The sequence below is a fragment of the Mobula hypostoma genome, chromosome 13, assembly GCF_963921235.1.
Source record: "Mobula hypostoma chromosome 13, sMobHyp1.1, whole genome shotgun sequence".
Classification (NCBI taxonomy): Eukaryota; Metazoa; Chordata; class Chondrichthyes; order Myliobatiformes; family Myliobatidae; genus Mobula; species Mobula hypostoma.
Window position 1 is genome coordinate 97433173 of NC_086109.1, and position 27633 is coordinate 97460805.

General features: G+C 47.8%; 1 protein-coding gene and 1 long non-coding RNA gene across 2 annotated transcripts; one reads left to right on the forward strand and one right to left on the reverse strand.

The window, feature by feature from the left end:
- The first annotated feature begins 143 nt into the window (after positions 1-143).
- LOC134355831 (histidine decarboxylase-like) lies at positions 144-27616 on the forward strand. The gene is made up of 8 exons (XM_063066317.1): positions 144-171; positions 6214-6386; positions 8864-8977; positions 15180-15302; positions 18186-18320; positions 20588-20731; positions 22661-22727; positions 27450-27616. The coding sequence occupies exons 1-8, from the start codon at positions 144-146 to the stop codon at positions 27614-27616; spliced, it is 951 nt and encodes a 316-aa protein (XP_062922387.1).
- Positions 6546-16618, reverse strand: LOC134355833 (uncharacterized). Its single transcript, XR_010020209.1, has 3 exons — positions 16593-16618; positions 8900-8973; positions 6546-6679 (listed from the first exon to the last, which is right to left on the reverse strand). It is a non-coding gene; the product is annotated as an uncharacterized LOC134355833 (long non-coding RNA).
- Positions 27617-27633: the final 17 nt, after the last annotated feature.

The window sequence follows — 27633 nt, forward strand, 5'->3', positions numbered from 1 at the left end:
CCCGAACAAATCGAAGGAACAGGAAAACGCTGACACCCTCGGCCCCAGGGTGGGCGGGGTCGCAAATGGGCGTGGCCTCCTGAAACAGGCGGGGCTTCCGTGCATTTAAAGAGCCCGCCGCCAGGTCGGAGAGGGGAGCAGCGATGGAGCGGGATGAGTATCGGCGCTACGGTGAGTAACCGGTGCATCGCCCCAAGCCCGGCGACTAGCCCTGACTCTACCCCAATCCGCAATCCGGTCCAGCGCCGACGACTACCCAGCCTCAGCGCCATCCCAAATATCCCGCAGCAGTACCCTCCCCAGCTGTCGTCCCAAAGCCGCAGAGATGCGGCGCTTCCTCGGAGCTACCCTGACCGGCTGAGGTACAAGGTGGCGTTTGATGGGAGCAGATGAGAGATTGGACTGGGACGGCTGTGTATTCCAGCTGGTCCAAGTTCAACGCGTGGTTATCACCTTTGCGTCGTCAAACCTGCCGGCACCCGCACTGGCTGGAACTTGTAACCGTGTCCGAGACGGAGGGGGGACACGGTGGGGGCAAAGATGGTTGTACGGGGGACTGGACAGGTGCTGACGTAAGAAGGAACTGATAAACCGTCGGGAACACTTTCTCGCCTCCTTACATCCCCGCCAGGTGAACGGACTTTCTCATTCCGCCTCCATGGTTTCTAACTCGCACCTCCCCGGCTGACCCTGCACGTAGCTAAACAATGCTCTGTTGGTGACAGTTCGGCCCTTCGTGTCTAATTCTACCATTAAGTAAGATAGCGCCCGGACGCCACCTTCCCCCTCGAACCGTACTCCTTGACTCCCGCAATAATGCAATCAATGGCACGAACTCATGGTCTGAGCATCCAGCTTCTGCTAGAGTGTTAGACCATAAGACATGGCAGCAGAATTAGGCCATTCAGCCCATTGTGGCTGATCCTGGATCCCACTCACCCAACATCCGCTTTAAATATACACACAGACTTGGCTTCCACTACAGTCTGTGGCAGAGCACGCCACAGATTCACTACTCTCTGGCTGTTTAAAAAAATCCTCCTTACCTCTGTTCTAAAAGGTCACCTCTCAATTTTGAGGCTGTGCCCCCTTGTTCTGGACACCCCCACCATAGGAAACATCCTCTCCACATCCACCTTATCTAGTTTTCAACGTTCGGTAGGTTTCAATGAGACCCCTGCATTCTTCTAAATTCCAGTGTGTACAGGCCCAAAGCTGCCAAACACTACTCATATATTAACCCCTTCATTCCCAGAATCATCCTCATGAATCCCCTCCGGACTCTCCAATGCCAGCATACCCTTTCTGAGATATGGGGCCCAAAACAGTTGACAATACTCCAACTGCAGCCTGACTAGTGTCTTATAAAGCCTCAGATTTATCTCCTTGCTTTTATATTTAATTCCCCATTGAAATAAATGCCAACATTTCATTTGCTTTCTTTACCACTGACTCGACCTGTGAATTAACCTTCTGGGAGTCTTGCATGAGCCTAAGTCCCTTTGTGCCTCTGATGTTTGAACCTTCTCCCCATTTAGATAATAGTCTGCACTATTGTTTCTTTTACCAAAATGCATTCTCAAACATTTTCCAACACTATTCCATCTGCCACTTTTTTGCCCATTCTTCCAATTTGTCTAAGTCCTGCTGCAATCACATCACTTCCTCAGCACTACCTACCCCTCCACCTATCTCCTGGCACTTTATTTTGGACTGATTTTTAAAAATGTTCAGCAGAACATTGTGGGCTGAAGGGCCTGTATTGTGCTGTAGGTTTTCTATGTTTTTTATCATCTGCAAACTTTGCCAGAATGCCCTCAATTCCATTATCTAAGTCGCTGACAAACAATGTGAAAAGTAGCAGTCCCAATACTGACCCCTGAGGAACACCACTAGTCACTGAAAACCAGAAAGGGCCCCTTTTATTCCCACTCACTGCCTCCTGCCTCTCAGCCATTCCTCTATCCATGCCTGTATCTTTCCTTAGCAGGATTTTATCTTGTTAAGCAGCCTCGTGTGGCACCTTATCAAATTTCTTCTGAAAATCCAAGGAAATGACATTTACTGCCTCTCCTTTGTCCACCCTGCTCGTTACTTCCTCAAAGAACTCTCAACAGGTTTGCCAAGAAAATTTCCCTTTCGAGAAACTATGCTGACTTTGACTTATTTTTATCATTAGTGTGCCTAATGAGTTTGCCTGGTACTCTTTCCTTTGTAATAGCAATGGCACCCACATGGACATGCACAGACCTCTGGCACACTGCTCATGTCTTTCACAGTGAAGACAGAGGCAAAGCATCCATTAAGTTCATCTGCCATTTCTTTTTCCCTTAACACTACCTCACCAGCATCATCTTCCAGAGGTCCAATATCAACTCTCACCTCCCTTTTACTTTTTATTTAACTTGGAAAAAAGCTTTATATTATTGATTAGTTTGCCCTTGTATTTCACCTTTTCCCTTCTTATAGCTTTTTTAGTTGTCTTTTCTTGGAATTTAAAAGCTTCCCAATCATCCAACTTCCCACTCACTTTTGCTACCTTATATGCCCTTTCCTTGGCTTTTATGCAGTCTTTAACTTCTCTTGTCAGCCATTGTTTTGAGAAGTACTTCTTCTGTGGGACATATCTATCCTGCGCCTTGTGAACTATTCCCAGAAACTTCAGCCATCTCTGTTCTGCCATCATCCCCGCCAGTATTCTCCTCCAGCCCACCAGGGCAAGCTCCTCTCTCATGCCTCTGTAATTCCCTTTATTCCACGGCGATACTGATACATGTTACTTCTGCTTCTCCCTCTTAAATTGCAGAATGAATTAAATCATATTATCATCACTGCCTCCTATGCATTTCTTTACATTTCTTGTCAACCTAATAAGATCTGGGTTATTACACAACACCCAATCTAAGATAGTCTTTCCCTGTGTCAGCTCTACCATTTGATCATGGCTGATTTATTTTCAACTTCATTCTCCCACTGTCTCTCTCTGATCCTTAACCCCGTTACTTGTTAAGTACCTATCAAGCTCTACCTTAAATACACCCAATGACTTGGTCTCCACAGCTCTCTGTGGCAATAAATTCCACAGATTCACCATCCTCTGGCTAAAGAAAGTCCTCCTTGTCTCCATTCTAAAGGGATGTCTCTTTATTCTAAGGCTATGCCCTCAGATCCTAGACTTTCACACTGATGAAAACATTTTCTCTGCATTCACTCTATCCAGGCTTTAGGTGTTCAGTGAGTTTCAATAAGATCCCCTCACCCCCATCCTCTGAACTCGACAGGACTGGGGATACCAAACACTGCCCCAGGTTGTTCTTGTGAACCTCCTCTGGACCCTTTCCAGGGCCAGAACAGATAACGGTCCAAAATTCTCAACACTCCCCAAGTTCTGTGGAAGCAATGTCTTCTCTCAGGGCAGCCAGTGGTTTTGAGACTGACCCCCTGCACTCACCACCTCCTTGTGAGACCTTTTACTTATAACTTTTAACATTCTTCTAAAGGGCCAATCTTCTTAATTCCCCCCCCTTCAGATAAACCCCTCCCCAGTGAACCTTCACAATAGCCTCTCTATTAACAGTACATACTTGCCAAGGATGTGACAAGACCTTCTCCAATATCCACAGCACTTCCCCACTTGTTTTGCAGATGAAGTGGACAGGAATGGACACCAGCTGATAGGTCACTGGTAGGGATGATAGCAAGTGAACTAGTTGTACGTGTGACCAAGACATTAGACTGAGCTTTTTTGGGACAATCCAAATTCCATTTGCCACACAAAGTCCCACGTGGAGTTTGGTCCAGAAGGTTTAATTGTTTGGCATTCAGGATTAATTAATAAATTGCATTCAACATTGTCTTAGCAAGAGAAGCTGGAGAGTGGTAGCAAATGGCTTCCTGTCTGAATGGAGGCTTGTGATTAGTGATGTGCCACAGGGATCAGTGCCGGGTCTGTTCTTTGTCATCTATATCAACTATCTGTATTGTAATATAGTAAATTGCATCTGCAAATTTGTGGATGACACCAAAATTAGGGGTGTAGTGGACAGCAAGGAAGACTATCAAAGCTTGCAGTGCAAACTGGACCAGTTGGAAAAATGGGCTGAAAATGGCAGATGGGATTTAATGCCGACGAGTGTGAGGTGTTGCACTTCAGTAGGACCAACCAGGATAGATCCTGCATGGTGAGCAGTAGGGTACTTGGAATAAAGGGATCTTGGAATACAGATCCAGAATTTCTTGAAAGTGATGACACGAATAGTTACACCTTCATAAATCAAAATATTGTGTACAGTTGGGATGTAGTGAACACCATTTTGCTATGTCCCATAACAGAATGGATGAATCATAAGTTTGTTGATTTTACTTGCTCCTATGTTTTCTGATCTTGTGGTGATGGGTGAGTCCAGGTATGGAGGAAGGTGGCTGGGTGGGGGTTGGGGATGAGGAAGTGAAGTAAGAATTCACATTATTTACACCATCCTTTATCATCTACAAAATTTCTGGTCATACTTTCTGTGTTAATTTCCAAATCTCGATGTCTATAACAAACAGTAAAGACCCTGATTGAACATCATTGGCCAGAGAGTCCATCCTTCACCTGCATCCAGTCAACAAGGTAATCTTGGAGCAAATTATGGCATTTGCCTTTGACCCTGGTCTCTAACCCTGTGGACTAGTTTCCCAAGGTTGACTCTGTGATTAAGAAGGCATACGGTGCATTGACCTTCATCAACCGTGGGATCGAATTTAGGAGCCGAGAGGTAAGGTTGCAGCTATATAGGACCTTGGTCAGACTCCACTTGGAGTACTGTGCTCAGTTCTGATCACCTCACTACAGGAAGGATGTGGAAAACTATAGAAAGGGTGCAGAGGAGATTTACAAGGATGTTGCCTGGATTGGGGAGCATGCCTTATGAGAATAGGTTGAGTGAACTTGGCCTTTTCTCCTTGGAGCAACAGAGGATGAGAGGTGACCTGATAGAGGTCTGTAAGATGATGAGAGGCATTGATCGTGTGGATAGTCAGAGGCTTTTTCCCAAGGCTGAAATGGCTGCCACAAGAAGGCACAGGTTTAAGGTGCTTGGGAGTGGGTACAGAGGAGATGTCAGGGGTAAGCTTTTTATGCAGAGAGTGGTGAGTGTGTGGAATGAGCTGCTGGTGACAGTGGTGGAGGCAGATACGATAGGGTCTTTTAAGAGACTTTTGGATGGGTACATGGAGCTTAGAAAAATAGAGGGCTATGGGTAACCCTAGTAATTTCTAAAGTAAGTACGTGTTCGGCACCCAGCATTGTGGGCTGAAGGGCCTGTATTGTGCTGCAGGTTTTCTATGTTTCTAAGCACGACCTTGTCGGAGACATTATTTTTTAATTTATTGAGATACAGTACAGAATAGGCTCTTCTGGCCCTTCAGGACCCCAGCAACCCCCAATTGAACCATAGCTTAATCATGGGATAATTTACACTGACCAAATCACCTACCAGCCAATACACCTTGGACAGTGGGAGGGAACCAGGGTATCCGGAAAAAACCCACTTGTTCACGGGGAAAATGTACAAAATCCTTACAGACAGTGGTGGGAACTAAACCCAGGTCCCTGGTGCTGTGAAGTGTTGTGCTAACCACTACACTGCCATGTGCCCCCCCCAGACCCCATCACTGGGGGATCTCGGTGAACCAAATCACCGCCACCTCTTCTCCATCAGTGTTTCTACTTCTTGGAATTTGCTCAGATTGGTTGGGCAAGATGTCTCCAGAACAGACTATCTATGGCCAAAGTGGGGGTGGGGTTGGGAGGAGTTGGCTGTGGGACAGGGAGAGGATGGGGAGAAAAAGTGGGTGGGGGTTTAGTTTTATTGTGGGAGGTGGAGGAGGGAGGGGATGGTGAGGCATTGAGGGGAGGGAAGGTGGCTGGGGTGGGGAGTGAATTTGGTTCTGGCTGTGGGACAGGGAAGGGAATGAGGAGGGGAGGGTGGGGGGGGGGTTAGTTGGTGCTGATTGTGGGAGGAGGTGAGGAGAAGGGAGGGGATGGAGGCATTGAGGGGAGGGAAGTTGGCAGGGGTGGGGAGTGGGTTTGGTACCGGCTATGGGACAGGGAGTATGGTGGTGGTATAAGCGTGCTAGGTGGTGGCTGGGATGAGGGCGAGTTAGCTGGAACAGGGGAGCTGGAGCCGTTGATAAGACCCCAGTCAACAAGCCCCGCTGTCTTGGCAGGGAAGGAGTTGGTGGACTACATCGCCGAATACCTGAGATTGGTGCGCCAGCGCCGCGTTTTCCCGGATGTGAAGCCTGGGTTCCTGCGGCCCCTGATCCCGATGTCTGCTCCCCAGGACCCCGAGAGCTGGAGCAGCATCTTCGCCGACATCGAGAGGGTCATCATGCCTGGGGTAAGAAACTCCTCCCAAACAGTCACCCACTCCCAGCATCCAAACTCTCTCTCAGCCCCCACCGTTTCTGTTTCCACAAAAGGTTCCTCTCTCCGCTCCGACTGTCACAATGGAGTTGGTGCCCTGTATTGTTGGTGGGGGAGTGGTTTACAATGTCCACCAGCTGTTGCTCTGCTAGAAACAACCCCCACCATTGGGTAACACACTCAAAATGCTGGAGGAACTCAGCAGGCCAGGCAGCATCGACGGAAAAAAGTACAGTCGACGTTTCCGGCCGAAACCCTTCGGCAGGTCTGGAGAAAGAAAAGGATGAGGAGTAGAGTTAGAAAGGAGGGAGATGGGAGAAACCGAGGGGTGGGAGAGGGTGATGTAACGAGCTGGGAAGGTGATAGGTGAAAGAGATGCAGGCTGGAGGAGGGGGAATCTGATCGAAGAGGACAGAAGGCCATGGAAGAAAGAAAAGGGGGAGGAGCACCAGAGGGAGGTGATGGGTAGGCAAGGAGATAAACTGAGAGAAGGAAAAGGGAATGGGAATGGTGAAGGGGACATTGCCGGAAGTTAGAGAAGTCGATGTTCATGCCATCAGGTTGGAGGCTACCCAGACGGAATGTAAGGTGTTGTTCCTCCAACCTGAGTGTGGCTTCATCTCGACACTAGAGGAGGCCATGGACTGACATGATGGAATGGGAATGGGTAGTGGAATTCAAATGGATGGCCACTGGGAGATCCCACTTTCTTTTTGGTGAGTGGAGCGTAGGTGCTCTGTGAAAGGGTCTCCCAATCTATGTTGGATCTCACCAATGCACAGGAGGCTCTACCTGGAGCACCCAACACCGTATTTGACCCCAAACAGGCTCACAGGTGAAATGTCATCTCACCTGAAAGGACTTTTTAGGGTCCTGAATGGTAGAGAGGCAGGAGGTGTTGAGGCAAGTTCTGCTTGCAAGGATAAGTGCCAGGATGGGGAGGGACGAATAGACAAGGGAGCGATTCCTGCATAAAGTGGGGAGGAGGGAAAGAAGATATGCTTGGATGTTTGGTGCTGGGATCCTGTTGGGGATGGTGAAAGACACAGAGAATTTTGTCCTGTGTGTAGAGACTGCTTGGGTGGTAGGTGAGGGCAAGAGGAACCTTATCCTTGCTGTGGTGGTGGGAGGATGGGGTGAGGGTAGGCATGCATGAAATTGAGGAGATGTGGTTGAGGGCAGTGTTGATGTTGGAGGAAGGGAGGTCACTTTCTTTGAAGAAGGAGGACATCTCTTAGCTCTCGAATGAAAAGCCTTGTCCCGAGAACAGATGCAGCGGAGAGAGAGGAATTGAGAGAAAGAGAAGGTCTTTTTACAAGTAACAGGGTGGGAAGAGGTATAGTCTAGGTAGCTTTGAAAGTCAGAGGGTTTATAATAGACATCAGTAGATAACTGTATCTAGAGATAGACAGAGAGATCAAGGAAGGGGAGGGAGGTGTTGGAAATGGACTAGGTAAACTTGAGGGCAGGTTGGAAGTTGGAGGCAAAGTTGATGAAGTCGACGAGCTCGTCACGGGTGCAGAAAGCAGCACCAATGGAGTCGTCGATGTAGCGTCAGAAAAGTTGGGGAGTGATACCCGTGTAGGCTTGGAACATTAACTTTTCCACCTAGCCGACGAACAGGCAGGCATAGCTGGGACCTACGTGAGTGCCATGGCTACACCTTCTGTTTGAAGGAAGGGTGAGGAACCAAAGGAGAAATTATTGAGAGTGAGGACAAGTTCCGCTAGGCGGAGGAGAGTGGTGGTGAAGGGGAACTGGTTGGGTCTGGTGTCTAGGAGGAAAAGGAGAGATTTGGGGCTTTCCTGGTGGGGGATGGAGGTGTATGGGGACTGGACATCCAGAGTGAAAATGAGATGATGGGGGCCAGGGAACCTGAAATCATTGAAAAGATCCACAGCGTGGGAAGTGTCACGGATGTAGATAGGAAGGGACTGAAGCAATGGGGGATAAAGCAGAGTCGAGGAATGCCGATACGAGTTCAGTGGGGCAGGAACAAGGAGAAACAAAGGGTCTACCTGGACAGGCTGGTTTGTGGATCTTGGGTAGGAGGTAGAGACGGGAGGTGTGGGTTGAAGGAACTATGAGGTTGGTGGCAGTGGATGGGAGATCTCCAGAGTTAAAGAGGTCAGTGATGGTGTGGGAGACAATGGCCTGGTGCTCCTTAGTGGGAAGCCGTTCGAGAGGTAAATAACAGGGGGTGTCTAACAGATGTCGCCGGGCTCAGCAAGGTGGAGGTCAGTCGGGGGGGGTGGGGTTGCGCTGTAGTAGTTTTCCAATAAGACCCTCTCCCACCATTCTAGGTGCTGGGGATTGTTAGCAGGCATCAGGCGGCAGGGGCTTGGTGGGCTCTCCTCACTGGAGGAATTGGTGAGCTCCAGGCAGTGGGGTTAGCAGATTCTGGGCAAAGGAGGAGTTGGCAGACTCTAACCCTCCCATGTCCCGCCACAGCTCGTCCACTGGCAAAGCCCGCACATGCACGCCTACTTCCCGGCTCTCTGCTCCTGGCCGTCGCTGCTCGGGGACATGTTGTCAGATGCCGTGAACTGCTTGGGATTCACCTGGGTAAGAAGAACAGCACTTGTAAATTACTTTCTGTTCTTATTTGTTCAATCCTCATCTGTAGTTTAATGAGAATGGCTCCAGGGGCAGTGTTTTGTACTGTGGGAGGTGTGGGGAGTCTGGGAGACCTCTAGTCTGCACCAGGCGTACTGAACTGCAGCTCCTCAGAGAATGTGTTAAAGAACTAGAGCTGCAGCGGGGTGACCTTTGACTTGTAGAGGAGAACGAGGAGGCAAAAGGCAAGAGGTACGGGGAGGTGGTTCCTAGGATACTGTCAGGAGAAGGAAGGGAAATGCACAGCCAGAGCAAAGTACACCTGTGGCCGTTCCATAATAATGACACAACTTTAGATACTATTGTGGGGGCAGCTACAGCGTCTGGTGCTTTGACTCAAAGAAAGGGAGGTGAAGAGGACTGCAGTGTTGATAGGAGTAGTCAGAGGTTCTGTGGGCACAATACTCTTGTGTCTTATGGTCTTATTCTCAAGGGAGAGGGTGAGCAGCCAGAAGGGGTACCAATGACAGGTAGACAAGGTGAGGAGGTCCTGAAGAGAGATTTTAGGGATCTAGGTAGGAAGATAAAAAGCAGGACCTCCAGGGAAATAATCTCTGGATTGCAGCCTGTGCCAGGCGCCAGTGAGGGTAAGAATAGGATGATTTAGCAGGTGATTGTGCAGCTGAGGAACTGATGCAGGGGTGGGGTTCAGATTTAAGGATCATTGGGATCTCTTCTGGGGAAGGTACAACCTGTACCAAAGGGATGGGTGACACCTGAGCCCCGGGGGACCAATATCAATAGACAATAGACAATAGGAGCAGGAGTAGGCCATTCGGCCCTTCGAGCCAGCACCGCCATTCACTGTGATCATGGCTGATCATCCACAATCAGGATCCAGTTCCTGCCTTATCCCCATAACCTTTGATTCCACTATCTTTAAGAGCTCTATCCATCTCTTTCTTGAAAGCATCCAGAGACTTGGCCTCCACAGCCTTCTGGGCAGAGCATTCCATATATCCACCACTCTCTGGGTGAAAAAGTTTTTCCTCAACTCTGTTCTAAATGGCCTACCCCTTATTCTTAAACTGTGGCCTCTGATTCTGGACTCACCCATCAGTGGGAACATGCTTCCTGCCTCCAGCGTGTCCAATCCCTTAATAACCTTATATGTTTCAATCTGATCCCCTCTCAGCCTTCTAAATTCCGGTGTATACAAGCCCAGTCGCTCCAATCTTTCAACATATGACAGTCCCACCATCCTGGGAATTAACCTTGTGAACCTATGCTGCACTCCCTCAATAGCAAGAATGTCCTTCCTCAAATCTGGAGACCAAAACTGCACACAGTACTCCAGGTGTGGTCTCACCAGGGCCCTGTACAGCTGCAGAAGGACCTCTTTGCTCTTATACTCAATTCCCCTTGTTATGAAGGCCAGCATGCCATTATCCTTGTGGACAGGTTGGCTCGAATTGTTTGGGTGGGTTTAAACTAATTTGGCAGGGATTGGGAACTGAAGTGATGGTGCTGAAGGTGATGTAGTTGGTTTACAAACAGAGGCAATGAGACTCCTGGCATGGAGAGGCTGATGACAGGGCTAACAGGATGCATTGCAACATCAAGCGGACAAAATCAAAATGGGCAAATACAAGCCTGAAGGTGTTGTATTTGAATATGCGCAGTATATGGAATAAGGTAGATGAACTTGTAGCACAGTTATAGGTTGACATGTATGATATTGTAGGCATCACTGAATCATGGCTGAAAGAAGATTATAGCTGGGAGCTTAAAGTCCAAAGATACACATTATATTGAAAGGACAGAGCAGGAAGGCAGAGGGGGTGGCATTGTTCTGTTGGTAAAAAAATTAAAAAGAGGTGGCATAGGGTTGGAAGGTGTTGAATCATATGAATAAAGTGAAGGAACTGCAAGAGCTAAGGACAAAACTGTATATAACTCCTGATAGGTAGATTGGGAAAAATCAGGTTGGTGCTAGATTCCAAGAGGGGACTTTCTACAAAACCTAAAAAGATGGCTTTTTGGAGCAGCATATGGTTGAGCCCACTCGGTAATCAGCTATTCCAGATTGGATGCTGTACAATGAATCGGAATTGATTAGAGAGCTTAAAGTAAAAGAACCCTCAGGGAAAGTAATTGTAATATGATGAAATTCACCATGAAATTTGAAAAGGAGAAGTATCAGATGTATCAGTGAAGTAAAAGGAATTACAGAGGCTTGAGAGAGAAGCTGGCTCGAGTTGATTGGAAAAGAACACTGGCAGGGATGATGGCTGGAATTTCTGGCAGCAATTTGGAAGGCACAGAATATATACATCCCAAAGAGGAAGAAGTATTCTAAAAGTAAGATGACACAGCCTTGGCTAACAAGAGAAGTCAAAGCCAACATAAAAGTCAAAGAGAGTGCATATAATAGATCAAAAATTAAAGGGAAGTTAGAGGATTGGGAAGCTTTTTAAAACCAACAGAAGGCAACTAAACAAGTAATTAAGAAGGTAAAGATGGAATATGAAAGTAAGCTAGCCAATAATATTAAAGAGGATTCCAAAAGTTTCTTCAGATACATAAAGTGTAAACGAGAGGCGAGTGTGGATATCGGACCACAGGAAAAGGATGCTGGAGAGGTGGTAATGGGGGGACAATGAAATGGAGGATGAACTGAATAAATATTTTGCATCAGCCTTTACTGTGGAAGACACTAGCAGTATGGTGGAAGTTCCAAGTGGTCATGAAGTGTGTGAAGTTACTATTTCTAGGGGAAAAGATCTTGGGAAACTGAAAGGTCTGAAGGTAGATGAAGATGGTGTACTCCCCAGGGTTCTGAAAGAGGTGGCTGAAGAGATTGTGGGAACATTAGTAATGATGTTTCAAGAGTCACTAGATTCTGAAATGTTTGCAGAAGACTGGAAAATTGCAAATGTCACTCCACTCTTCAAGAAGGAAGAGAGGCAGAAGAAAGAAAACTATAGGCCAGTTATTCTGACCTCAGTGGTTGGGAAGATGTTGGAGTCAATTGTTAAGGATGTGGTTTCCGAGGTACATGATAACATAGACTGAAGGGAAAATCTTGCTTGACAAATCTGTTGGGATTCTTTGAAGAAATAACAAGCAGGATAGACAAAGGGGAATCAGTTGATGTTGTGTACTTGGATTTTCAGAAGGCCTTTGACAAGGCTGCTTAACAAACTACGAGCCCATGGTATTATAGGAAAGATTCTAGCATGGATAAGTCAGTGGCTGGTTAACAAAAGCCAAAGAGTGGGAATAAAGGGAGCCTAAACACGAGGAAATCTGCAGATGCTGGAAATTCAAGCAACACACATAAAAGTTGCTGGTGAACGCAGCAGGCCAGGCAGCATCCCTAGGAAGAGGTACAGTCGACGTTTCGGGCCGAGACCCTTCGTCAGGACTAACTGAAAGAAGAGATAGTAAGAGAAATGAAAGTGGGAGGGGGAGGGGGAGATCCAAAATGATAGGCGAAGGCAGGAGAGGGAGGGATGGAGCCAAGAGCTGGACAGGTGATTGGCAAAAGGGATATGAGAGGATCATGGGACAGGAGGCCCAGGGAGAAAGAAAGGGGGGGCGGACCCAGAGGATGGGCAAGGGGTATAGTCAGAGGGACAGAGGGAGAAAAAGGAGAGAGAGAAATAATAATAAATGATAAATGAATAAATAATCGATGGGGTACAAAAGGGAGGAGGGGCATTAACGGAAGTTAGAGAAGTCAATGTTCATGCCGTCAGGTTGGAGGCTACCCAGACGGAATATAAGGTGTTGTTCCTCCAACCTGAGTGTAGCTTCATCTTTACAATCGAGGAGGCTGTGGATAGACATGTCAGAATGGGATGTGGAATTAAAACGTATGGCCACTGGGAGATCCTGCTTTCTCTGGCGGACAGAGCGTAGGTGTTCAGCGAAACGGTCTCCCAGCCTGTGTCGGGTCTCGCCAATATATAGAAGTCTGTTACTTATTCATTTATTATTATTATTATTTTTTTCTCTCTCTCCTTTTTCTCCCTCTGTCCCTCTGACTATACCTCTTGCCCATCCTCTGGGTCCCCCCACCCTTGTCTTTCTCCCCTGACCTCCTGTCCCATGATCCTCTCGTATCCCTTTTGCCAATCACCTGTCTAGCTCTTGGCTCCATCCCTCCCCCTCCTGTCTTCTCCTATCATTTTGGATCTCCCCCTCCCCCTCCCACTTTCAAATCCCTTACTAACTCTTCCTTCAGTTAGTCCTGACGAAGGATCTCGGCCCGAAACATCGACTGTACCTCTTCCTAGAGATGCTGCCTGGCCTGCTGCGTTCACCAGTAATAAAGGGAGCCTATTCTGGTTAGCTGCCAATGACTAGTGCTCTCTGTGATGGGACCGATTCTTTTTACATTTTATGTCAATGACTTGGATGATGGAATTGATGGCTTTGTTGCAAAGTTTGCAGGTGGTGTGAAGATAGGTAGAGGGGCAGGTAGATTTTGAAGGAGTAGAGAGGCTACAGAAGGACTTGCTGTAGATAGATTAGGAGAACGGGCAAAGATGTGGGAGATGGAATACAATGTTGGGAAGTGTAAAGTCATGCACTTTGGTAGAAGGAATGAAAGGGTTGACTATTTTCTAAATGGAGAGAAAATACAAAAATCTGAGATGCAAAGGGACTTGGGAGTCCTTGTGCAGGATTCCCTAAAGGTTAATTTGCAGGTTGAGTCTGTGGTGCGGAAGGCAAATGCAATGTTGGCATTCGTTTCAAGAGGACTAGAATATAAAAGCAGGGATGTAATGTTGAGGCTTCATAAAGCACTGGTGAGGCCTCACTTGGAGTATTGTGAGCAGTTTTTGACTCCTTATCTTAGAAAGGATAAGCTGACACTGGAGAGGGTTCGAAGGAGTTCACAAAAGTAACTCCAGGATTGCACAGCTTGTCATATGATGAGCTTCTGATGGCTCTGGGCCTGTATTCACTGGAATTCAGAAGAATGAGAGGTAACCTCATTGAAACCTATCGAATGGTGAAAGGCCTTGATAGAGTGGATGTGGAGAGAATGTTTCCTATGGTGGGGGAGCCTAAGACTAAAGGACACAGCTTCAGAATAGAGGGGCATCCTTTCAGAACAGAGATGAGGAGGAATTTCTTTAACCAGAGGGTGGTGAATCTGTGGAATTCTTTGCCACAGGCAGCTGTGGAAGCCAAGTCTTTGTGTATATTTAAGGTAGAGGTTGATAGATTTTTGATACGGGGAGAAAGCAGGAGATTGGGGCTGAGAGGGAGAATGGACCAGCCATGATGAAATGGCGGAGCAGACTTGAGGGTCAAATTCTGCTGCTATATTTTATAGAGTTGTGGTAACCTCGTGGTTAGTGTAATGCTTTGCACCAGTGACTGGGATTCAATTCCTGTCGCTGTCTGTAAGGAGATTGTACGTTCTCCTTGTGTCAACGCGAGCTTGCCCAGGTGCTCTGGTTTCCTCCCATGTTCCAAAGACGTTCATGTTGGGGTCAGTAAGTTGTGGACATGTCCTGTACGAGTTAGGGTGAGTAAGTTGTGGACATGTCCTGTACGAGTTAGGGTGAGTAAGTTGTGGACATGTCCTGTATGAGTTGGGGTCAGTAAGATGTGGACATGTCCTGTATGAGTTAGGGTGAGTAAGATGTGGACATGTCCTGTATGAGTTAGGGTGAGTAAGATGTGGACATGTCCTGTATGAGTTGGGGTCAGTAAGATGTGGACATGTCCTGTATGAGTTAGGGTGAGTAAGTTGTGGACATGTCCTGTATGAGTTAGGGTGAGTAAGTTGTGGACAGGCTGTGTTGGCACCAGAACCGTGTCGACACTTGCGAGCTGCCCCCAGCATTTCCTTGGACCGTGTTGGTCACTGACACAAACAATGCATTTCACTGTAAGTTTTGATGTACATGTGAAAATAAAGCAAATCTTTATCTTGTTAATATTTATAACATTGAATGGTGGCTCAGCTTTGATGGGCTGAGTGGCCTTGTTGCTGGCTGAGCACGATTGCTGGACTGTGATCACACTGTACTGACCATCTGATTCTGATTGGCAGACCTCGAGCCCATCTGCACCGAGCTGGAGCTGTGTATGTGTTGTACTGATTGTCTGATTTTGATTTGCAGGCCTTGAGCCCTGTCTCTACCGAGCTGTGTATGTGTTGCACTGATTGTCTGATCTTGATTTACAGGCCTCGAGTCCCGTCTGTACCGAGCTGGAGATGTGTGTGTTGGATTGGCTGGCTACCATGCTGGGTCTCCCGAGTCAGTTCCTGCACTATCACCCTGAGAGCCATGGAGGGGGAGTACTGCAGGTACCTCAGCTCCAGCCTGTCTCCTCCACAGTGCTGACAAACACTTTTCAGTCTCGTTCACAGGTCCTCTTGCTGTGTCAGTCCACTGGGAGACTGCAGGCTGCCACACATTGATAAACGCCCCATTCAATCGGACTGCTGTGGAACTTGGTGCAGAGAGTGGCTCGGTGGAGAGGTTCGGCCTCTCAGCTCCCACTCTTCATGTGTGAGTCGGACGCTTTGCACCCACAGTTGTTGGTGCTCTCCCAGACTCACTGCTGATGAGTGGGTGAAGATGTAAGGGCCAGGGTGGACTGGCCAATGTCCTGACAAATGGACTCCTACAGCCAGTACCTTTTCCTGAGAGCTTCCCATTAAATTCCTGTCCATGGTGTGACAGCAAATTCAACAGCCCAGTTGTCCAGCATAATGGAACTGTGTGGGAAAGAGGATGCCATTTGGCCACGTGCTCATGTTGGTTACAATCCCACTTCTCATCTCTTGGTCCACAGCTATCCGGGACAGGGCTGTTCAAAACCCTGTTCCAGCACAGTTTAATGACCTCTCACTCTTAACAGTGTGAGTTCCAGACTGCTAACACCTCTCAAATGTTCTAGTCTGTGTGAACCATCTCTGCAGAGTCTTCACACCGGAGTAGAGCATGGTGCCCCGGCTATGGTCCGACCAGTGTCGTGTTCAGTACTTGTATGATACACTTACTCTTGTATTCTGTGCCCGGCTGCCTTAACCATGTTGTGTACCTAACTCTGTTACTGTGGGATTCCCCACATTTCTCAGTACCCTGTTACCGTGGGATTCTCCACATTTCTCGGTACCTTGTTACCATGGGCTTCTGCACATTTCTCAGTATCCTGCCTCCTTGCCTGGTTTGCCCTGCCCAGTGCTCTCCCCACTAAACTCCATTTACTACCTGGAGCCCATTTCAGTAGTATGTTGATATCTTCCAGTAACCGCGAAGCTATTTCCTCAGATGGCCAAGTTTAGGTGTATTCCTATTCATGACTCCATTGATTATCAGCTGGGACAGCAGAGAACCCATAAATCCCCAGAACTGACAGCCTGCCATCACTAAAATCCACCTTTCCCTCTTTAGCAGTCGTACAGAGCAGAAACAGGGCATTTCCATGCTGACCGTCCTTACCCATCCCTTCTGCCATTACAATGTCTGAATCTTCTTGCCTCATCTGTTCCCATATCTGTTGGATATCATAATTGTACCACTTCCACCACATTCCAGAGAAGAAACACTCTTGTTCCCCTTAAATTCTTTTTATGACTCCTTTGTCTCACCATAAACCATCGCCATCTTGTTTTTGATGTCTCTACCATTGGGAAAATGATTTTGACTTTCTACTTTTGACTACCAAGGTGTTTCTGTTCATCAACATTTCTTGGTGACTTCTCGTCAACTGGGTACGGCTTGCCCCTCCCTGACTTCTCATCGACTGGGTCGTCAGTGGAAAATCTCAGTAGGCCAGGCAGTATCTACAGAAAAGAGTACAGTCGACATTTCAGGCTAAGACCATGTGGCAGGACTGGTGATTAAAAGAGTTGTGTTAAAAGGTGGGGAGAAGGGAGGGTTACTGACACACAAGGTGACAGGTGAAACCGGGGGTGGGGGGGTGAAGTAAGGAGCTGGGAAGTTGATTGGTGAAAGAGATACAGGGCTGGAGAAGGGGGAACCTGCTAGGACAGGACAGAAGGCATTGGAAGAAAGACGAGGGGGGACGAGCACCGAAGGGAGGTGAAGGAAAGCAACGAGATGGGGAGAGGGGGAAAAGGGGATGGGGATGGTGAATGGATGGGGGCCATTACCGAAAGTTGAAGAAATCGATGTTGATGCATTCAGGTGGAGGTTACCCAGACAGAGTACAAGGCATTGTTCCTCTGACCTGCGTGCGGCCTCATTGCAACAGTAGAGGAGGCCATGGATAGACTTTGGAATGGGAATGGGAAGTGGAATTAAAATGGGTGGCCACGATGAGATCCTGTTTCTTATGGTGGACAGAGCATAGTTGCTCAGTGAAATGGTCTCCCAATCTACGTCGGTTCTCACTGATATACAGGAGGCCACACCAGGAGCACTGGACACAGTAAATGACCCCAACAGATGAAGTGTCGCCTCACCTGGAAGGACTGTTTATGGCCCTGAATAGTAGTGCGGGAGGAGGTGTCAGGCCAGGCGTACCACTTGTTCTGCTTGCAAGGATAAGTGCCAGGAGGGAGATTGGTGGGGAGGGACAAATGGACAAGGGAGTCGTGTAGATCCCTGCAGAAAGCAGAAGTGGAGGGAGGGAAAGATGTGCTTGGTGGTGGGATCCAGTTGGAGATGGTGTTGACTGTTTAGGTAGATGCTGCCTGGCCTGCTGAGTTCCTCCAGCAATTTGTGTGTTGCTTGGATATCCTGCATCTGCAGATTTTCTCTTTTTATTTCTCAGAGGAAAAAGCTTGCTTGCATTTACCCTATCTATAGCTCTCATAGTTTGGTACACCTCTCTCAAATCTCCCCTCATTCTCCAATACTCCAGGGAATAAAGTCCTAACCGATTCAATCTTTCATTCTGACTCAAGTCCTCAAGTTCCGGCAACACCCTCTGCAGTCTGTCAGGCTTGTTGATATCTGGAATCACTGAAATGATTTTCATTTAAATCTGACACATCCACCACATTGGATCCTACCAAACATTTTGCTTAAAATCTATGCAGCAGATTCGTCAGCAGAGTGAAGATGCACACCGAGAGGAAAGTTGATATTGAGCGTCTGACTCTGAATCGCTGCACAGATCGGGGAACGTGCGGAAGCTGAAAGCACTGCCAGAATCTTGTTACTAAACGTGAGTGTGCCGAGGCCACGTGTTAACCTGGGGTTTTTATCCACGGCAGGGCACGGTCAGCGAGTCGACACTGATTGCCATGCTGGCTGCAAGAAAAGCCAAGATCGCTGAGCTAAGGAGCGGTGAGCCGAACACAGATGATGCTGTGCTCACCTCCCGTCTTGTGGCATATGCCTCGGACCAGGTAAGATCTGCCCATACCACCCCTCTGATCTTCTCCCTGTAGCCAAGGAGTCGGACTGAGTCAACAGGAAACTTGGTGCAATTATTCCAACTTCATTCACTGAGCTGCCGGTACAGGGGCTGCTCGTGTTGTGTGGTTCTGCAGCTGTACTTTGATAGTTATACAAAATCATGAGGGCTATAGATAGGGTAATTGAGGGTGGGTGAGACTACAACTAGAGGTCATGGATTAAGGGTGAGGGGTAAAAGAGGAACATGAGGGGAATTCCTTCACTCAGACGGCGGTGAGAGTGTGGAACAAGCTACCAGTGGAAGTGATGGGTATGCGTTTGATTGTAACATTTAAGGGAAGTTTGGATAATACATGGATGGGAGGGATATGGAGAGATGTAGTCCAGGTGCAGGTCGATGGGAGTAGACTGAATAATAGGTCAGCACAGACTAGATGGGCCAAAAGGCCTGTTTCTGTGCTGTAGTCCTCCATGACCACAATCTGCACTCTCCTGTTATTGGAGTCGAGGAGGAGTTCAAACATTCATGTCAGGAGCAGGAGCAGCATTCCAGAATCTCGGAAAACCACATGCACGTGGAGCAGCAATGGTGGGAAACCACAGCTTCCCAACCTTGGTTAATGGTGGGGTCCACGCAGAAAAAGTATTGGGAACCCCTTCCTTTAAACAAAATTTCAATGATAAAATTCCCAGTCCTTCACGTCTCTCTAATCCTGTTCAGCCCTACAACCCTCCGAAATCTCTCAGATCTCCAGGTTTGGATATGTGTTCATCATTGCTCTCCGTCACTGCCTCGTGGTGGCCTTTCCTGGGCCCTGATCTTGAATCTCCCTCTGCCTAATTCTCTTGTTGATATCAGCACTCTGAGTGAACGTGAATCCTCTCTCTGCCTGATCCTGTTCTCACTGTTAGTGCTCTGAACGTGAATCCTCTCTCTGCCTGATCCTGTTCTCACTGTTAGTGCTCTAAGTGGCCAAGCCTTGTTTCTCTGCTGTTACTCAGAGTCAGATTTTGCTGCTGAAATTTCACTTTGAGATTTGGCATGTCACTGAAGACTCTGTGGGGGGAAAAAACATTTTAACAATCATCCAGTAGTGTTCACATCTACAGTGATTAAGTGTTCTGAGGGGTTGGTGATGGTCAGAATCAATCCCTTCCTAAGCTAGACCCAGACACACTGCAATTTGCCTATTGCCACAATAGGTCTACAGCAGGTGTGATCTCACTGGCTCGCCATGTGGCCTTGGATCACCTGGACAGTACTAATACTTGCGTCAGGCTGCTGTTCATTGACTACATCTCAGCGTTTAACACAACCGTTCCTAAAGTTCTGATCAAAAAGCTCAAACCTGGGCCTCTGCACCTCCCTCTGCAAATGGATCCTCCACAATCCATGCAGATCTGAACTAACCTCTCCTCCTTACTGAGAATCAACACTGACACACCTCAGGAAAGTGTGCTTAGCCCACTGCTCTACTCTCTCTACACCCCTGACTGTGTGGCTATGCATAGCTCAAATGCCATTTATAAATTTGCTGATGACATAACTATTCTTGGCAGAATTTCAGATGGTAATGACAAGGCGTACAGGAGTGAGATAGACCAGCTGGGTGAGTGGTGTTGCAGAAACAACCTGGTACTGAACGTCAGTAAGACCAAAGAAGTGATTGTGAACTTCAGAAAGGTTAAGACAAGGGAACAGCCACCAGTTCTCATAGGGGGATCAGGAGATCCCAGGAGGTCAGGGTCCTGGGTGTCAATGTCTCCGAGGATCTATCCTGGGCCCAACATATTGTTGCAGTTGCAAAGTAGGCACGACAGAGGCTATATTCCATTCGAAGTTTGAGGAGATTTGGTATGTCATCAAAGACACTCAGAATTTTTACAGATGTATCATGGACAGCATTCTAACTGGCTCGATTGGAAAAAACTGCAGCAAGTTGTAAACTCAGTCAGCTCCATGATGAAGACTAGCCTCCGTAGTATCCAGGACATCTTCAAGGAGCGATGCCTCAGGAAGGCGGCACCCACCATTAAGGATCCCACCAGCCATGACATGTCCTCTTCTCATTGTTACCATCAGGGTCCTGAGGACACACACTTAACATCTTTTTCCCCACCACCATCCAAATTTCTGAATGAGCAGTAAATCAATGTGCACTACCTCAGTAGTTTTGCGCTTTTTTTTTACAGTATTAATTTTGTGTGTGTGTTCATTTAACTGAATACAAATCACTCTTGATCTACTCTTTGGCAGGCCCACTCTTCAGTACAGAAAGGTGCTCTCATTACTTTAGTGAAACTCCGCTCACTGGAGACGGATGGTGACTTCTCTCTTCAAGCTGAGACTCTGATGCAAGCGTTGGAAGCTGATCGAAATCAAGGTCTTGTTCCATTCTTTGTAAGTCTGGGAATATTCACCTTATTTGTTTCAGTACAAGAAACCTGGCAGGTGAGATCATGAACTTGGCACGGATTGGCACATGAGATGGGGATATTGCAACGGTTATTGAAAGCTGCTGAAGAAGAGACGGGACTGGCAGGTGGTGTTCTGGGGTACAGGTGCTGCAGGGGTGACAGAGATGGGGGTAAGAGAGGAGGCGGAATTGTGATTTTGATCAGTGTGAACATCATAATGGTACTTAGAGGGTGTACCTGGGGATTGTCCTGTGAGGTTATGTGTGTGTGGATGCAACTCAGAAATGAAAGGGGTGATCACTTACTACAATCATTCATCAGAAGGTGTTGGTAAACAATCCTCATTAGGTCTCAGCATCTCTCTCTGGTAACTGGATACTGGATGTGACAGAGGTCACAGTCAGCCCATGTTGCAGCCATCATGTGCACACTGCGCTCAGCCCCCTGCTGACACGTGGCCGGACAGCCAGATCCAGTTCAAACCCAATCATCACCTTCACTGATGACACAACAGTGTTTGGCTTCATCAAAAATGATGCCAGGACTGCTTACAGAGAGGACGCAGAACATCCAGCAGAATGGTGTAAGCACAACAACTTGAGTTTCAATGTGGACAAGACCAAAGAGGTGACTGTGGACTTTAGGAAGGAGCAGGCTGTCATACATGGCTCCTCCATGGAGAGAGTTAGAAGCACCAGGTTTCTGGGCGTGCACAGAATGGACAGTCTCACCTGGTCAGTCAACACCACCACTTTGTTCAAGAAAGCACAGCAGTGCCTCTACTTCCTGAGGAGATTGAGGTGAGCGAGGCTCTCCCACCCCTTCCCATGCCCCATCCTAACCAATTTTTACAGGAGCACCATCGAGAGAGTCCTGACCAGCTGCATCACCGTCTGGTACAGGAATTGCACGCGTCTGACCGCAAGAGCTTACCAAGTATTGCAAGGTCTGCCGAGAGGATCATCGGGGTCTCTCTCAAACCGGTCAAGATATTCGTCAGGGTGGATGCCCCACCGTCAGGTCGTAGGTACCATAGCGTTGGGACAAAAACTGTTAGGATGGGAAACAGCTTCTCTCCCTAGGCCATGAGGTTATTGAACTCCCTGCAACCTCCCAGCTCTCATCACATATGAAACACTGGCAGAATTATACTGGTTACTTTTTAACTTGGGTTGCAAATGCACCTTGTGCTAAATGTCAATCATCTGGAATATATTCTATTCACAATTTATTTGTGGTGATAATACTTTATGCTATGTCTGTGAGTTATACACACTGTATTGTGCACCTTGGTCTGGAGGAACATCGTTTTGTTTGGAGGTATACATGTGAATGGTTGAATGACAATGAACTTGAACTATATTATAGGCTTCCCAATATCAGCAGGAATTGTTCAAGAGAATATGTTGGGATCTGTAGGAATAACAGGAGTAATAATGGGGAATATTGACAACCCCAATGTTGACTGGGATCACTATGGTCCAGAGGGCTCGGTTGGGTGGAATTTGTATCCAGGAAAGTTTTCTCAATCAATATGTAGCTGGCTGTCTCTCGGCATTGCTTTTCTTGAGTCCCCTGACCCGAGAGCCGACAGGCTTGTTGTTGTTGTTAAACTTTATAAAGGAACATTGTTTGAAAAGCGGGACAGTTAGTGGGGTCTGCAGCTGGAGGCAGTCCACCAGCTGTGAAGCTCCTCTGTCAGGGTTGGAGGTGTCATGATCTTGGGAACAGTTTCTGAACCCGGATATCAAGGGCCTTCACTCGAGGGGTGTCTCTTCCTGGGAACTGCCTAAAATTGGGGCCAGGTTCCCCCAGGCGTGGGTCACTGAATCCCCCCAACACTACTGCTGTAGAGATTGTAGTGCCCTGATCCTGGTCTTCGTGCCTGAACCTGGTCTTGCTTTCCTTTCAGCTCTGTGCCACATTGGGAACTACGGGTGTGTGTGCATTCGACTGCCTGGACGAACTTGGACCCCTTTGTAAGTTGCTGCTTCTAGTTTGAGTTTTTTTTTTGAAGTGGCTGTGGTGGTGTTCCATTCCTGCAAAGCCAGACTGAGGAAAGGTCCCTGAAGCACTGGCTCCCAGGAATGTGCTCCTGGATTGGCAGGGAGTTCTGTCCAGCAGGAGGTAGTGGTCATCTCAGGGGAAATGCAGAGATGTGCGGGGAACCCTGGGACCTGTCAGTGACACCAGAGTGGAGAACACCTCCCATCTGTCCCATTGACCACCACCTGCCCCACCCATGCCAGACTCCAGCTCCCACACAGACCTCACCAGGCACCTCAGAAACGGAATGGGCCGAAGTCACAAGAAGGTGCTTCTGTAGCTGGGGTCAAACAATTCCAGTGGGCTCTCCCTGCTGGTGTCTTCTGTCCTTAGCCAGTGTAGGCAAGCATTCACATGCCTTTTTAGCTGGCTACACACACACACCACACACACACCGAGTCCTGGGGGAACTCAGCCAATCAGGTAGTAGTTATGGAGGGGAATAAATAGCTGCTGTTTTGGGTTAAGACCTTTCATCGGGACTGGAAAGGAAGGTGGGGGCAGAAGCCAGAATAGGGAGGGGAGGGGAGGAATGCAAGTGTCAGATAATGGGTGAGACCAGCTGAGGGGGAAGGTGAGTGAGTGGGGGAGGAGCTGGCTAGGAAGTGAGAAGCTGGGAGGGGATAGGTGGAGGAATCTAATATGAGAGGACAATTTTCCACAGGAGAAAGGGGAGGAGGAGAGGAGCTGAGAGGACAATGGATGGGAGGGGAACCAGAATAGAAAAAGAGAAGGGGGGGGGGAGAAATGACCAGACTGTGGATAAAATCATGTTCATGCCATCAGGTTGGAAGCTACCCCAACTGAGTATGAGGTGTTGCTCCTTCAAATGGAGTGTGGCCACATTGTGGGAGATGGAATTGAAATGAGTAATCAGAACCAGGTTTATTATCACTGCCTGGAAAAAGTATTCCCCCTCCCTGGGATGTTTTCATGTTTTATTGTTTTACAACATTGAATCACAGTGGATATAATTTGGCTTTTTTTTGACACTGATCAACAGAAAAAGGCTCTTTCTAGTCAAAGTGAAAACAGATCTCTACAAAGTGATCTAAATTAATTACAAATATAAAACACAAAATAATTGATTGCATAAGTATTCACCCCTTTTAATATGACACACTAAACCACCATTAGTGCAGCAAATGGTTTTAGAGGTCACATATTAGTTAAATGAAGATCACCTTGTGCAGTCAAGGTGTTTCAGTTGAATATAGTAAAAATACACCTGTATCTGGAAGGTTCAACTGATGAGTCAGTATCCTGGAAAAAAACTACACCATGATGACAAAAGAACACTCCAAGCAACTCTGTGAAAAGGTTATTGGAAAGAACAATCAGGAGATAGATAGAAGAAAATTTCCAAGTCACTGAATATCTCTTGGTGTACAGTTAAGTTCATCATCAAGAAATGGAAAGAATATGGCACAGCTGTAAATCTGCCTCGAGCAGGTCATCCTCAAAAACTGAGTGACCGTGCAAGAAGAGGACTAGTGAGGGAGGCCACCAAGAGACCTATAATAACTCTGGAGGAGTTACAGGTTTTAGTGGCTGAGATGGGAGAGGCTGTGCATCCAACAACTGTTGCCCGGGTGCTTCACCAGTCCCAGCTTTACGGGAGAGTGGCAAAGAAAAGCCACTGTTTGAAAAAAAAAACTGACATGAAATCTCAGCTAGAAGCCATGTGGAAGACTCTGAAGTCAGCTGGAAGAAGGTTCTGTGATCTGATGAAAACAAAACTGAGCTTTTGGCAATCAGACTAAACGCTATGTTTGGCGTGAGCCGAACACTGCACAGCATCAAAAATACACCATCTCTATCATGAAACATGGTTTTGGCTGCATCGTGCTGTGGGGATGCTTCACTGCAACAGGCCCTGGGAGGCTTGTGAAGGTAGAGGGTAAAATGAATGCAGCAAAATACAGGGAAATCCTGGAGGAAAAACTGATGCACTCTGCAAAAGAACTGCGACTTGGGAGAAGGTTTGTTTTCCAGCAAGACAATGACCCCAAGCATAAAGCCAAAGCTACAGAGGAATGGCTTAAAGACAACGAAGTTAATGTTCTGGAATGGCCAAGTCAGAGTCCAGATCTGAATCCAATTAAGAATTTGTGGCTGGACTTGAAAAGGGCTGTTCACTCACGATCCTCAGGCAATCTGACAGAGCTTAAGCAGTTTTGTAAAGAATGGGGGGAAATTGCAGTGTCCAGATGTGCAAAGCTGACAGAGACCCATCCAAGCAATGCACATCAAAGTTGCTGGTGAACGCAGCAGGCCAGGCAGCATCTCCAGGAAGAGGTGCAGTCGACGTTTCAGGCCAAGACCCTTCGTCAGGACTAACTGAAGGAAGAGTTAGTAAGAGATTTGAAAGTGGGAGGGGGAGGGAGAGATCCAAAATGATAGGAGAAGACAGGAGGGGGAGGGATGGAGTCAAGAGCTGGACAGGTGATTGGCAAAAGGGATATGAGAGGATCATGGGACAGGAGGCCCAGGGAGAAGGAAAAGGGGGAGGGGGGAAACCCAGAGGATGGGCAAGGGGTATAGTGAGAGGGACAGAGGGAGAAAAAGGAGAGAGAGAGAGAGAGAGAAAGAATGTGTGTATATAAATAAATAACAGATGGAGTACACACTCAGGTTGGAGGAACAACACCTTATATGCCATCTGGGTAGCCGCCAACCTGATGGCATGAACATTGACTTCTCAAACTTCCGCTAATGCCCCACCTCCCCCTCGTACCCCATCCGTTATTTATTTATATACACACATTCTTTCTCTCTCTCTCTCCTTTTTCTCCCTCTGTCCCTCTGACTATACCCCTTGCCCATCCTCTGGGTCCCCCCCCCTTGTCTTTCTCCCTGGGCCTCCTGTCCCATGATCCTCTCGTATCCCCTTTGCCAATCACCTGTCTAGCTCTTGGCTCCATCCCTCCCCCTCCTGTCTTCTCCTATCATTTTGGATCTCCCCCTCCCCCTCCCACTTTCAAATCTCTTACTAACTCTTCCTTCAGTTAGTCCTGACGAAGGGTCTCGGCCTGAAACATCGACTGTACCTCTTCCTAGAGATGCTGCCTGGCCTGCTGCGTTCACCAGCAACTTTGATGTGTGTTGCTTGAATTTCCAGCATCTGCAGAATTCCTCGTGTTTGCGAGAGACCCATCCACACAGGTTTGAGGCTTGAGGCTGTAATTACTGCCAAAGGTGCATTTACTGAATATTGACTTAAAGGGGGTGAATACTATGCAATCAATTATTTTGTGTTTTTATATCTGTAATTAATTTAGATCACTTTGTAGAGATCTGATTTCACAATGACAGGAAGGAGGAATTTCTGAGGAGGGAGGAGAAGATGGTGACGTGACGCAGTGCGCGCGGCTGCTTTGAAATGATATCATATTTGTTAAGTAGGGGCCGTGCACAATCCTGGAGACAGACGTGAAGAAGCACGGAGGAACATCTGGAGAAAGTTCTGAAATGCCCGGTTCGCTGCCGCTGCTACTGTGCGATCGAGAATCTCCAGAGGGGAAGGCCCCAAATCTTCGGCTTTACCTGTTGCCGGGGCCGAGGTCAAAATGCTCAGTGCTCGGTGTCGGAGAGCTGGTCGGAGCCTCGGAGTTTTTGGACGGACTCTGAGTCGGACTGTGGTCGGATGTTTCTGGGATGCTGCCTCGGCAGGTTTGCGGCGCTGATGGTTCACCGTCTGCGTGAGATGATGGGACTTTCGAGAGACTTTGAGACTTTTTACCATGCCCATGGTCTGTTCTTTATCAAATTACGGTATTGCTTTGCACTGTTGTAACTATATGTTATAATTATGTGGTTTTTGTCAGTTTTTCAGTTGGTTTGTCTTGTGTTTCTGTGATATCATTCTGGAGAAACACTATCATTTCTTAATGCATGCATTACTAAATGACAATAAAAGAGGACTGCGTGTCCTCACAATCTTAAAAAAAGAGTATTTTTTTGTTGATCAGTGTCAAAAAAGCCAAATTAAAATCAGTGTCTTTCAATGTTGTAAAAAATGAACACTTCCGGGGGGGGGCGCGTTTGAAGATTTTAATAGGCGCTGTAAATGGTGAAATTTGTTGTTTACTGGTCCAAGTTTTGAAGCTTGTTGATTTGTAGTGAGGGGATGATGGTGTTGGACAGCCAGCTTGAATCAGTAAACATTGGCCTGACGTGTGTATTGCTGTCGTCCAGGTGAGCGAAGGCTGTGTGGACAGTGAGATTGTATAAACTGAGACCCGTTGTGGCGGTAGGCTAATTTCAGCGGGTCCAGGCCCGTGCTAAGGCAGGAATTGATTCTAGCATGGCCAACCTCTCGAAACACTTTATCACAGTGGATGAACGAGGAACTGGGCCATTGTTCTACTGTTGGGGAAGCTCTGCGCAAGGACGTAGAACCGCGGCACAGCTCGGACAGAAATCCCGGTGCGGATGGCGGTCTCCGCCTGCGTGGGAAAGGTGCAGTGCTCGGCAGTCCGCTTGTGTTTATCGGCATGTTTGTTCTGTGTTATCGCCGTGTGTACCGCTCACTCTGTGCGCCTCACCGAGTCCGCCCGTGGAGTGTGTCCCGGTGCTCGGCTCCAGAACATTCCGCGACCTCGGTCTCGATTTTGGGCGGAAGGGTTGTCCTGATGGCCTCACCCCGCCGCCAGGTACCCGCGAAGGTCTGTGGCTTCACGTGGATGCAGCGTACGCCGGCGCCGCCTTGGTGTGCCCCGAATTCCGTGACTGCCTCGGCGGGGTGCAGCACGCCGACTCGTTCACGTTCAACCCTGCCAAGTGGATGATGGTTCACTTTGACTGCGCCGCGCTGTGGTGAGTCCGGAGTCCGCAGCT

Bases quoted from the DNA above. Each gene is read 5' to 3' on its own strand.
- LOC134355831 (XM_063066317.1), top strand. From the start codon at position 144: ATGGAGCGGGATGAGTATCGGCGCTACG. The intron at 172-6,213 runs GTGAGTAACCGG...CTGTCTTGGCAG, and splicing joins GGATGAGTATCGGCGCTACG to GGAAGGAGTTGGTGGACTAC. The intron at 22,728-27,449 runs GTAAGTTGCTGC...CCCCGCCGCCAG, and splicing joins GGACGAACTTGGACCCCTTT to GTACCCGCGAAGGTCTGTGG.